The sequence below is a fragment of the Geospiza fortis genome, unplaced genomic scaffold (genome assembly GCF_000277835.1).
Source record: "Geospiza fortis unplaced genomic scaffold, GeoFor_1.0 scaffold110, whole genome shotgun sequence".
Classification (NCBI taxonomy): Eukaryota; Metazoa; Chordata; class Aves; order Passeriformes; family Thraupidae; genus Geospiza; species Geospiza fortis.
The window spans coordinates 437,720-449,090 of NW_005054593.1; the positions used below are offsets into that span (position 1 = coordinate 437,720).

General features: G+C 47.8%; 1 protein-coding gene across 1 annotated transcript in view; it reads left to right on the forward strand.

The window, feature by feature from the left end:
• Positions 1-11,371, forward strand: part of POU2F3 (POU class 2 homeobox 3) — a 49,200-nt gene that overhangs the window by 215 nt on the left and 37,614 nt on the right. Inside the window, 2 exon segments of the mRNA XM_014310822.2 lie at positions 4,433-4,486; positions 5,101-5,169. Coding sequence (XP_014166297.1) covers positions 4,433-4,486; positions 5,101-5,169 — 123 coding nt within the window.

Sequence of the window (11,371 nt, forward strand, 5' to 3'; positions counted from 1 at the left end):
ATGGTGAACCTGGAGTCCGTGCACGCAGGTAAAGGGCACGGAGCGCAGCGCGGAGCAGCCGGGGCCGTGGGCTCGGGCAGGAAACGGGGCTGATCCCATTGCCGTGACCTTTCCTCGCTCTTCTCCCTCCTCTTTTCTCCCCGCTGGTGAGGTGCCCACATTCCTGCCGGGGGATGGATGCTGCCCGGATCTGTTTAGGGGGCTGCCAAGCCATGCCCACAACGTGGGAGCAGCCCCGGCGGGGCCGGGGAGCAGCGCAGAGGGCTCTTGAGTGCCTGGAAAATGAGAATTTAGTGCCTGACCTGTGCGTCCTGTCATTGGGACAGGGCTGGGAGGAGGGAGAAGGGATAAACCCGCGGAGGGATGCGGCAAGGCTGGAGGGAGCGAGAGAGAGAAAGGAGAAAAGTTCGTGACAAAGAGGGAGAAGGAGGGAGAAATGAATGAGGAGGGAGCTGAGGGAGGCTGGGTTGAGTCAGGAATGAATGAGCAGCGAGACTCTGGGGCTGCTTCCAGAGGGATGAGCTTCTCACATCCCCCCTGAGCAGCCCCTGCCCTGCAGCGAGCTGGGAACCGGAGCAATCCCTGCCCGATGCCCCGGAGCTGTGCTGAGCCCCGGCTCGCCCTGCCAGAGCTCCATCCCTGGGCACAGAGCTGGGGGTGATGCTGGATCTGAGCAGCCAGACCCCGAGGGAGCCCCGTCCTGCCTGGGCAGGCAGTGACAATTTGGGGGTACAGGACCCACGTTAGTGACTTTTGTCCTGGGCTTTGTGCAGCACAAAACTCTGCTGGAAAGGAGGATGCATCCATCCCTGGGGTGCCCCTGTGGGAGTCCTGCTCCTCAGGGCACACCTGGGGGATCTGCAGCCCCTCCACAAGCCCTGGGCTCTCAGACAGGCCTGCAGGGCAGGTGCAGCAATGGCAGCACCTCAGCCAGGCTCAGCGCTGGGACAGAGGTGGCCAAAGCCTCTGCTCCACAGCCCCAACCTCTGCAGGGCTCTGGGGTGCCTCTGTGGGCAGCCTGGGGAGCCCTGGCCATGAGGAGAGGCTGCCAGGGAGGGTCTTGGCTCAGGGTGTGAGCCTGGTTGTTCGGAGCACCTGCTCTGGGTGTGCTGGGGTTGGTGTCTCTTGGGGATGTGACCCCTGCAGGCTCCAACCCATCCATCCACCCATCCATCTACCCATCCACCCATCAAATTCAGATGGACACCTCCTCAGCTTTTCTCTTTCCATGGGAATTTTAACTGTTTCCAGACTCGTTGGGGGGGAGCAAAAACAAAAGGTAAAACACCACCCACCCACCCCTCAAATTCAGATGGACACCCTCTCAGCTTTTCCCCTTTCCAGGGAATTTTAACTGTTTCCAGACTCGTTGGGGGGGGGGGAAAAACATCCATCCATCCATCCATCCATCCATCCATCCATCCATCCATCCATCCATCCACCCACCCACCCATCCATCCACCCATCCAATTCAGATGGACGCCCCCTCAGCTTTTCCCTTCCCATGGGAATTTTAACTGTTTCCACACTCGTTGAGGAGGGGCAAAAAGGAAAGGTTAAAAACGACCCACCCACCCATGCAGCCCCCAGCCATTCCCCAGGCTCATGGGTGACTCTTTCCTCACAGGGACATTCCCCAGCTGGATCCTGTGCCCTCTGTCAGGGTTGGTGGCATCGCCCCCAAGCTGGGTTTGGAGCTGGGGCTGTGCTCCCACTGCCCTGATCATTCCCCCTGTTCTGGCACAAAGGCTGGAACTTTCAGGACTCCTTTGGAGCCCAGCACAATGGGAGGGGTTTTTGTTTTCACCCCTCCACAAAGTCAGTTCAGTTTTGGGGTCCCCGAGCAGCTCTGTAACCTTTACGCAGAGCTGAGCTCAGCTTTAACCCCAGTTTTTATCTTGGAGGGGTTTTTTCCAACTTTAATGATTTTAGGAGAAGACTCAGCCCCCGAGGAGGACTGCCATGCCCCTCACACCCTCCTCTCTGCTGAGACACTTCCCTGCTGGCTGCCACCACCCCCTCCCGGGGCATTTTGGATATTTCACCTCCCTGGATTTTTGGCAATTTTGGATATTTCACCTCTCTGGATATTTGGAAATTTTGGATATTTCACCTCCCTGCAGCCTCCAGAGGGGCTCAGGCACCTAAAACCTCGGGGTGATGCTCCCAGGCAAGCCCAGCTCCCCCTCATCCAGGAGCAGATTCCCCTTTTCCAGCCATCGGGCTGGCTCGCCCAGCAGCCACGGGCAGCTTGGGAAAGGCTTCATTTGCTGACAGCGTTTGTTTCAGCACAAATAGAGATGCAGATATGTCCTGGAGAAGCGTCTGCACGGGCAGAGCTCCTCTGGGCTCGCTCAACCACCCCGCCTGCCCCTGCTCTCTTTGGGAGCTGGGGCAGAGCAGCACATTTTTAATATGGCCCAGGCCACACTGGCGGCTCCTAATAGGGCTGTGGTTTACAGTTAGGCTGTCCTAAGCTGGGTTATTTTTCCCAGAGAGGTTTTATTTATTTATTTTTTTATTTATTCATTTTTTCCAAGCCTGATTATCCTGTGTGCATTGCTAAGCTGGCAAAGCTGTGTGGAAGGAGCTGGACTGCCAGGCTGCCCTGTCTGAAGGTGTTTTTTGGGATGGAGCAGGGGTCAAAGCTGGGTTTGAATTGCTCTGGTTGTATGGAAGGGGTTTGGGTGTCCATAAAAAGGTGTTGGTTGCAATTAGATTAGAAAACAATTGCTCTGTGTGTCAGCTCCTTGTTCCCAAGGATCCCTTGGAGGGTGCTGGGGCTGCCCTGTCACCCACAGGGATACCAAATCTGAATCCCTATGGACACAGATTACAAAAATCCTAAATACAGACACAGAATACAAAATCTGTCCTAAACCTTAAACCTCTCAGATCAACAGGCAGAGTTTTCCTTTTCTTCCTGCTTATTTTTTCCTTTTTTATCTTCTTTTTCCTTGTGCACATTTATAGGGGGGTTTTTGAATCTCGTTGAAAATAAAATTCAAGATATTCAAACTGTAGTAACTTGTGCACATTTATAGGGGGGTTTTTGAATCTCATTGAAAATAAAATTCCTATGCATGGGAATCCCAGGGCATCTCTTATCTCGCAGCTGCAGGAGGAGGGGATTTACCTGGTGGATAACATGTGATATGCAATCAAGTTGCAGCAGCAATTCCTCCTTCCCTCCCCACCCATCCCAGTTTTTAATGGCAGAGGGGTGTGGGGGTCACTCCTGCAGGAGGGACAGAGCTTTTCATGCTCTGCTTTTCTGCCTGTCCTTCCTCAGCTCTGTCTCAGCTGCTCCCGCTCTCTCTCTCTCTTGGGAATTAAATATTTGCTTTCCCTAATTTTATTTTTTTTTAACAAGCTTTCAAGCTTTCTCACCAAAGGAAGCACCCAAATTTCTGCAGGCTTTTAGATTTTTTTCTTCCTCTATTTTATGAGAACTTGCCTTTCTTTTTTTTTTTTTTTAAATACTTTTTGGCAGCCAGCAAAACTTTGTGCTTTGTAGATTGCCTAAGTTAGGGTCCCTTGGCAGTGGTACAAGACAAGAAGATGTTTATAGCTGATGGTAATTACTCTTCCTGCAGTAGAAATGCTTAGAAGCCCCACTAAACGTTCATGTCTTAATTGCAGAGGGTTTATTTGAAAGGGGAAAAAAAAAGAAAAATCCCACAACTCTTTTCTCCCTCCTTTTTTCCCCCTCACTCCTTAATATAATTTAAAGAAAGGAAGTTTCTGAAGTATGTGAAAGTTTCTGTGCTCTGGTATAAAAATCCTGATTTTTTTTTTTCCCCCTACCTTTATTCATTTGCTGGAGAAAGTTACAGACTTTCAACTTGATCAAAGCTATGAAATCTTGGCCAAAAAAGCAGATTATCTGCTGTTTGCACACGAGGGCAACTTTGAATATGGGAGAAGAAAACCTGCACACACACACACACACACACACACAAAGCCCTGCCTGTTTTGGTGGGAGCATCAAGAGGGAAACGGGGATAAAAATCCAACGGGGCTGCTCTCATCTGTTTGGGAATAACAAAAGGATCTGGGGAAGAGGAAAAGGGTTTGCATGGTGCTTGTAGATGGCTTCCACCTGCCTTCCCTACCCCGGCAAAACCACAGCAAACACTGGCCCAGCTTCCCCGCTGTTGTTATTCCCCCATGCAAATGGGGAGAGTCTGTGGCCGGGATTGGCTGCAGGAAGCACATGCAAATCACTCAAATAATAAAAAAATTATCTCCTTTTTTACCTCTTTTTTTTTTTTTTTTGCCCACCCGTGACGAGTCTGGAAACAAATTCCCGTGGAAAGGGAAAAGCTGAGGGGGTGTCCATCTGAATTTGAATAGAGATCCCCTCTTCTCCCACCTCTGTGTCCTTGGCCTCCGTTAATGTGAAGTTGACCATTGCCACCTTTTCTTGCAGCTGTCCCCGAAGGAGAAAGTGGCCCCGGGTGTGGTGGCAGCCATCACTTCAAGGGTAAATGACAAAATTTCCTGGCCTGGGTGAGGATGGGGGGGAGATGCAGGGGACAGCACTTTGGGGCAAGGCAGATCTCGGGTGGCTCTTGAGGGTTGTGAACACCTGCAAGTGACAAAAAGAAGAGAAATAAAGTACAGACAGAGGCAATGGGAAAAACCAGTTGGGTTTGAGCCATCTTGAAGGGCAAGGGAAGGGTTTGGGAGAAAGCTGGAGGGATCCCCATCTCTGCAGGTGTGGGAGGTGCTGTCCCAGCCAGAGCACCACAGCAGGTTTGGGAAGCCTGACCAGGGCTGGGGAGCTCGCAGTGCTGAATCCACCCCTTTATCCCGTGGGTGAGGAGGGATGAGAAGGGTGAAAACCCCAAAATCCCCCCAGCAAACTGGGGAGGGGGCACAGGAGTGAGGGGGGGCTGCAAAGAGCAACAGGAGGGAAAGTGCATCCTCAGAGCTGATGAATATTCCAGCGCCTGGATGTTGAGGAATCAGAAATTTGAAAGTCTGATGGTTTATTATAATTACACACATTCATTTGTGCTGTTTAGTGGGAGCCACATGTGCCTGTTGCCTGGGACTGTGACCTGTTATTAAAATCAGTTGTGCCTCCTTTTCCAGAGATCAAGATGAGCGGGGATGCTGCAGATTCCACAGACACCCGGCACGAGCCTGACCAGGTGGAGCCAGGTAAGGAGGGTCTGGGGTGGCAGGGCCACGATGGGAGGGGAAACAAAAGGAAAAATAACAAAAAAAGGGGAATGTGGGTGCTGGAAGTTTCTCCGCCGTGCTTTTTCTGGGCTCCTGTTGCCGCTCTTGCAGCCTGGCAGTTGATCAGGAATGTGCTCTGGGCTAGGATTGCGTTGGTATCCTGATCAGCCATGCAAGATCCCTCCTGTGTGACAGCGGCGAATCCCAGAGCGCCTCCCCCGTGTCCCCAGCGGGTCTGACATGGAAATTCACCCACAGAGTGCCTGCCCCAATGTCCCCAGTGGGTTTGAGGTGGAAATTCACCCACAGAGTGCCTGCCCCAATGTCCCCAGTGGGTTTGAGGTGGAAATTCACTCACAGAGTGCCTGCCCCAATGTCCCCAGTGGGTTTGAGGTGGAAATTCACTCACAGAGTGCCTCTCCAATGTCCTCTGTGGGTCTGACATGGAAATATGTTCACAGAGTGCCTCCCCAATGTTCTCAGTGGGTTTGAGTTTGAAATTTGCTCACAGAGTGCCTGCCCCAATGTCCCCATCAGGTTTGAGTTTGGAATTTGCTCACAGAGCCCCTCCCCAATGTCCCCCGCTCAGAGAGTGCCTCCCCAATGTCCCCAATGGGTCTGACATAGAAATTTGTTCACAGGGTGCCTCCCCAATGTCCTCTGTGGGTTTGAGGTGGAAATTCACTCACAGAGTGCCTCTCCAATGTCCTCTGTGGGTCTGACATGGAAATATATTCACAGAGGGTCTCCCCAATGTTCTCAGTGGGTTTGAGGTGGAAATTCACTCACAGGGTGCCTCCCCAGGTCACAGAATGCCTCCCCAATGTCCCCAGCAGGTCTGACATGGAAATTTGCTCAGAGAATGCGTCCCCGATGTCCCCAGTGGGTTTGAGGTTGAAATTTGCTCACAGGGTGCCTCTACAATGTCCTCAGCTCACAGAATCCCTCCCCAATGTCCCCAGGTCACAGAGTGCCTCCCCAATGTCCCCAGCAGTTTTGAGTTTGAAATTCACTCACAGAGTGCCTCCCCAATGTCCTCAGTGGGTCTGACATGGAATTCAGAAATTCGGAAATTCGCTGCCATCTCTGCCACAGCAACGATGGCTTTGGAACAGTCCCGGTGCACTCAGCTCTGCACCCACAGGGTTGTGCCAGGAGCTTTTCCATAGGGAATACAGCCTTTTTTGGGCTCTGTGTGTGTGTGTGTATGTGGAGAAAAATGGGAGGGACTTTGGGAATAACCAAATCCAGTTTGGGAGTTCCAGCAGCAGCGGGCGCAGAGGCGTGATTGAGTTCTCACCTCACACCTGAGGCTGAGCAGGCTCCAGCTCCTCATGGAGCCCCCAAATCCCTTGGGTCTGGAAATCTGAGGCTCAGGGGGGATCCTTTGGAGGTGCCAGCGATGCTGTGAGCACTGATTTCTGCCAGGTTTGCCCACCACCAGGTGTAACAGGCACCCGAAAAATCAGGTTTCTGCTTTGGGGCTGCCTGAAGCGAGATTTGGATCGCTGGGATTTGAATCCCATTTACAAGGCCCTGTAATTTCCCAAAGGGCCATGGTCGCATCCCTTTGCAGGCAAATGAGCAACACTAAGAAATCATCTTAGCACCCACTAGGTGCAGCAAATTAAGGTTATTAAAAGCTGTGCTGCAGGATTAGAAATCAACACATTTCAAAGCAAAATCTGGTGGAGAAAATGTAGAGGAATCAAATATTGTCTGAGTGATGAAGAGCCCTAAGCCTGGGCCAAGGGGATTTGGAAGAGCAGGCGAAAACTCTGCATGGAATGATTTTCCTCTTATAAAATTTGAGATAACTTAGGGGAAAAAAAAAAGAGATTTTGGGTAAGCAAGAGGACTCCAGGTTTTAAAGGGATGAACCCCACCCCTTGATTTAGAAATCCAAATAACTGGGTTATTTGACAAAATCTAGAGATCAAATCTGGTTCTGTTCACATCCATGAACTCTGACTGCCTTTGGCCAGCCCAGCTCTTGCTCGGGGCTCTCAAATCACCCCAAATTTGCGGTTGGGATAAACGAGCACCAAAACACATCCCAAACACCCCAAACACCTCCAAAAACCCCTGAGAGCTCTTACAGGGCCTTAAATCAAGAACTGGAACCCCCTGAAATATTTGGCGCTCATTGATGGGTGGCAGGATTAATCAAGATGAAGGAAAATGGGGATTTAATTCTGGTATTAAACACAGCGGGAGTCAGAAGTGTTAAACCAGAAGCTGGCAGCATATTTGGTTGGATAAAATTCGGGTTTTTTTTCAGCTGAAGCATCCCAGACAGCCATTAGTGAGAACTGCAGCACCTCTTTCTAGTGGTAATTGAGAAAAGAAAGCAGAACAGCGAAGTCAATTTGTTTGAAAATAACAAAAAATACTCCAGGCAGCGTTGGTGGCTCGGAGCCTTCAAATCAAGCAGGGAAATCAGGACGAGTAAATCTCCTTCATTTGCAAAGAGCGGCACAAAGAACCTGTTTAAATTCCTTTTTTTACTGAGGCTGTCCCGGTGATTTTTAAATTTTTTTTCTAAGGCTGTCCCAGTGATGATTTTTGATTTTTTTCTTAAGCTGTTCCAATGATTTTTGGATTTTTAATTTTTTTTCTGAGGCTGTCCCAGTGATGATTTTTGATTTTTTTCTTAAGCTGTTCCAATGATGTTTTGATTTTTAATTTTTTTTTTCCTGAGGCTGTGCAGGTGATGATTTTTTGATTTTTTTCTGAGTATGTCCCAGTGATTTTTAAATTTTTTTCTGAAACTATCCTGGTGATTTTTTGATTTTCTGATTTTTTTTCCTGCATCTGTCCCAGTGATTTTTTAATTTTTTGATTTTTTGCTGAGGCTGTCCTGGTGATGATTTTTTGATTTATTGATTTTTTTTCTGAGTGTGTCCCAGTGATGACTTTTCGATATTTTGATTTTTTTTCCTAAGGCTGTCCCAGTGATTTTTTCAATTTTTAAAATTTTTTCTGCCTCTGTCCCAGTGATGATTTTTTTTTATTTGTTGATTTTTTCTGAAGCTATCCTGATGATCCTGATGACTTTTTGATTTTTTGATGATTTTTTTTTTCTGAGGCTATCCTGGTGATTTTTTGATTTTCAATATTTTTCTGAGGCTATCCATGCGATTTTTGGATTTTCAATATTTTTCTGAGGCTATCCATGCGATTTTTGGATTTTCAATATTTTTCTGAGGCTGTCCTGGTGATGATTATTTTTTTTTTTTTGGGATGCTGTCCCAGTGATTCTTTTATACTTTTTAATTTTTTTTCTGAGACTATCCCAGTGATCTTTTAATAATTTTTTTTATGTTTTCTGAGTCTGTCAGCTCAGGTATTCCCCCAACCTTTCCCCGCGTTGTTTTCTCAGCCCTTTCTGTTTATAAACAACACAACTCCCTTTGTGCCGAGCTGCCCGGGAAGTTTTCGTGCTCCTTTGCAGGCATTGTTCGAGGAATATTTACTAATAATGTTGTGTTTGGGTTCCCTGCTTCATGTGGGAAAAGGCTCGGAGTGGTTGCTGATGACTCATTAATTGAATTTCCCATTTCCTACCGAATTAAGCCAATCCACACAGCTCGTTCCTCCCCAAAAAGGAGAGATCTCTTAATAATATTACACCAAGAAATCCTCCTAGGTTCAGATATCCAAAGCTTTTTCATCACCAAAAGATGCAGGCTGGCTCCAAGAACTTGGAAAAAATAAAAAAAAAGAAAGAAAAGAAAACTTGGGGAAAAAAAAGAAAATAAAAAGAAAAAATTAAGGAATTAAGTACCAAAATGCTTTTGCAAACCAAGCCCTTGATCTAAAACTGATGCCTAAAGATCTGATGGGAAGTGGCAGGAGCAGAGGCATAATCTCATCCTTTCATATCCCCGCCAATTCCAGGCTTAGAAGAGGAAAAAAGAAAAAAAAAAAGGGTAATTTGGGGCATTGTTCTACTTTGAAACTGTTTGAAATAATTGTGGGGGGTTTTCTCTTTTGAGAAAATTCTTAAAATCGTTCGCCTTTCGTAGGAGGTTTGGAGAGCTCAGTGCTTTTTTTCTTTTTTTTTTTTTATTTTTTATTTTCATCCACACCAATTCCACAGAAAATATTTCAGGGCTTAAAAAAAAGATGTTTTCCAGAAATTTGTGGTTTTTTGATCCCAAATCTACCGGTTACAGTGAAATTTTGCCATTTTGCAAACTATTATTTAAAAATATCTAATTTCTAAAGGTTCTCACTGCCTGAATATTAATCCTCCCTTTACTTCAGCTCGGAATTTTTTTAATCATTAATAATTTTTAATAATTTTTTAATCATTTAACCAGAGGATTACCCCTCTGCTTTTGGGCTCCTTTTCCCCCTTTTCCCTGCCTGATTCCAAGCCTTGGCATTGGGGCTGTTTCAGGGCTTTTAAAAAAGGACATTTTCTAGAAATGTGTGGGTTTTGATCCCAAATCTACCGGTTACAATGAAATTATGCCATTTTACAACCTATTATTTAAAAATCATAACTTCGAAGGGTTCTCACTGCCCTAATATTAACCGTCCCTTTACTTCAGCTCTGAATTTTTTCAGTTGTTGCCCAGTCACCCCCACAAGGGTTGGTTTCCCTTCCTGATCACCCCAGGGATGTGGGGCAGGATGAGCAGCTTCAGCTCTGAATTTTTTTAATCGTTAATAATTTTTAATCCTTTTTGAATCATTTAACCAGAGGATTACCACTCTGCTTTTGGGCTCCTTTTCCCCCTTTTCCCTGCCTGATCCCAAGCCTTGGCACCGGGGCTGTTTCGAGGCTTTTAAAAAAGGACATTTTCTAGAAATGTGTGGGTTTTGATCCCAAATCTACCGGTTACAATGAAATTATGCCATTTTACAACCTATTATTTAAAATCATAACTTCTAAGGGTTCTCACTGCCCTAATATTAACCGTCCCTTTACTTCAGCTCTGAATTTTTTTAATCATTAATAATTTTTAACCATTTTTGAATCATTTAACCAGAGGATTACCCCTCTGCTTTTGGGCTCCTTTTCCCCCTTTTCCCTGCCTGATCCCAAGCCTTGGCACCGGGGCTGAGCCTCCATGGGGGGTAACGAAGAGCAGCGAGTTTTCTGCTTGGCTGGGAGCTCTTTGGGTGTGTTTTTTTTTTTTTTTTTTTTTTTTTTTTTTTTCTTTTCCAACTGATGAAAGCCGTGCCAGCGAGCTCCTCGCTGATTTTTTTGATGGGAACTGTGGGGGCTTGGCAGTGCCGAGTGTCGCCCCTGGTCCTGCAGCCCCAGGGCAGAGATCTCCCCCTTCTTGTGGTTTATCTAAGCGCTGATATCTGATGCAACAGAACGCTGAGGTGGGACTTGCCCCTGTCTGTCTGTTTGTTTGTGTCAGACACTTGTTCCCCGGTTATCTCCTCCATCAAAACAGGTTACACCAAGCAGAGCTACTTCCCTTTGATTTCATCTGTTGAGGCTATGGGGGGGAAGCCAAGGCTTTCACAAAAAGGGCGATAGGGAAGCGCTTCAAACACAACCACGGGGAAGGGAATAGCTGCAGGCAGCCCCAGCATCTTCCCTCCCCACCCTGTAACCCCAGGAGCTGGGCTCTGCCAGCAGGGCTGGCTGTGCTGGGCAGCCCAGCTCCGGGGGGATGTGGGGTGCCCTGTGGGACACATGTGGGGAGGGGTTGGGTGGCTCCTGGGGTGCCTTGGGAAGGCTGAGCTAAAGAATAAAGCAGGGATTTATTAAAAGGATCTCCTCAATGGATGCACCTTGGGCAGCACAAGAGCCCAGCCAGGGCTGCACCCAAGACAAACCAAAATGGTCACAAAATGAACCCAAGATGAACCCAAAATGGTCCCAAAAGGAACCCGAGATGAACCAAAATGGTCCCAAAATGAACCCAAGATGAACCCAAATGGTCCCAAAATGAACCCAAGATGAACCAAAATGGCCCCAAAATGCACGACCGCTCCCGGGGTCTCTCCCTGGGATCAGTTCTGCTCCATTTGCACCTTGCAGTTCATTGTCCCATTCCAGCTTTAGCCCAGGCAGTCCCACCCTGCTTGTTTTTCTCTCTCCAGCCCACGGTGTTTGTGCTCTTGGGCTGAGATTTGGATCATTTGTCCTTGGTGCCCAGCTGGAGCAGGAATTGTTTTGTCTCCCTGCTCTGTGCACAGAGCTCACCATCCC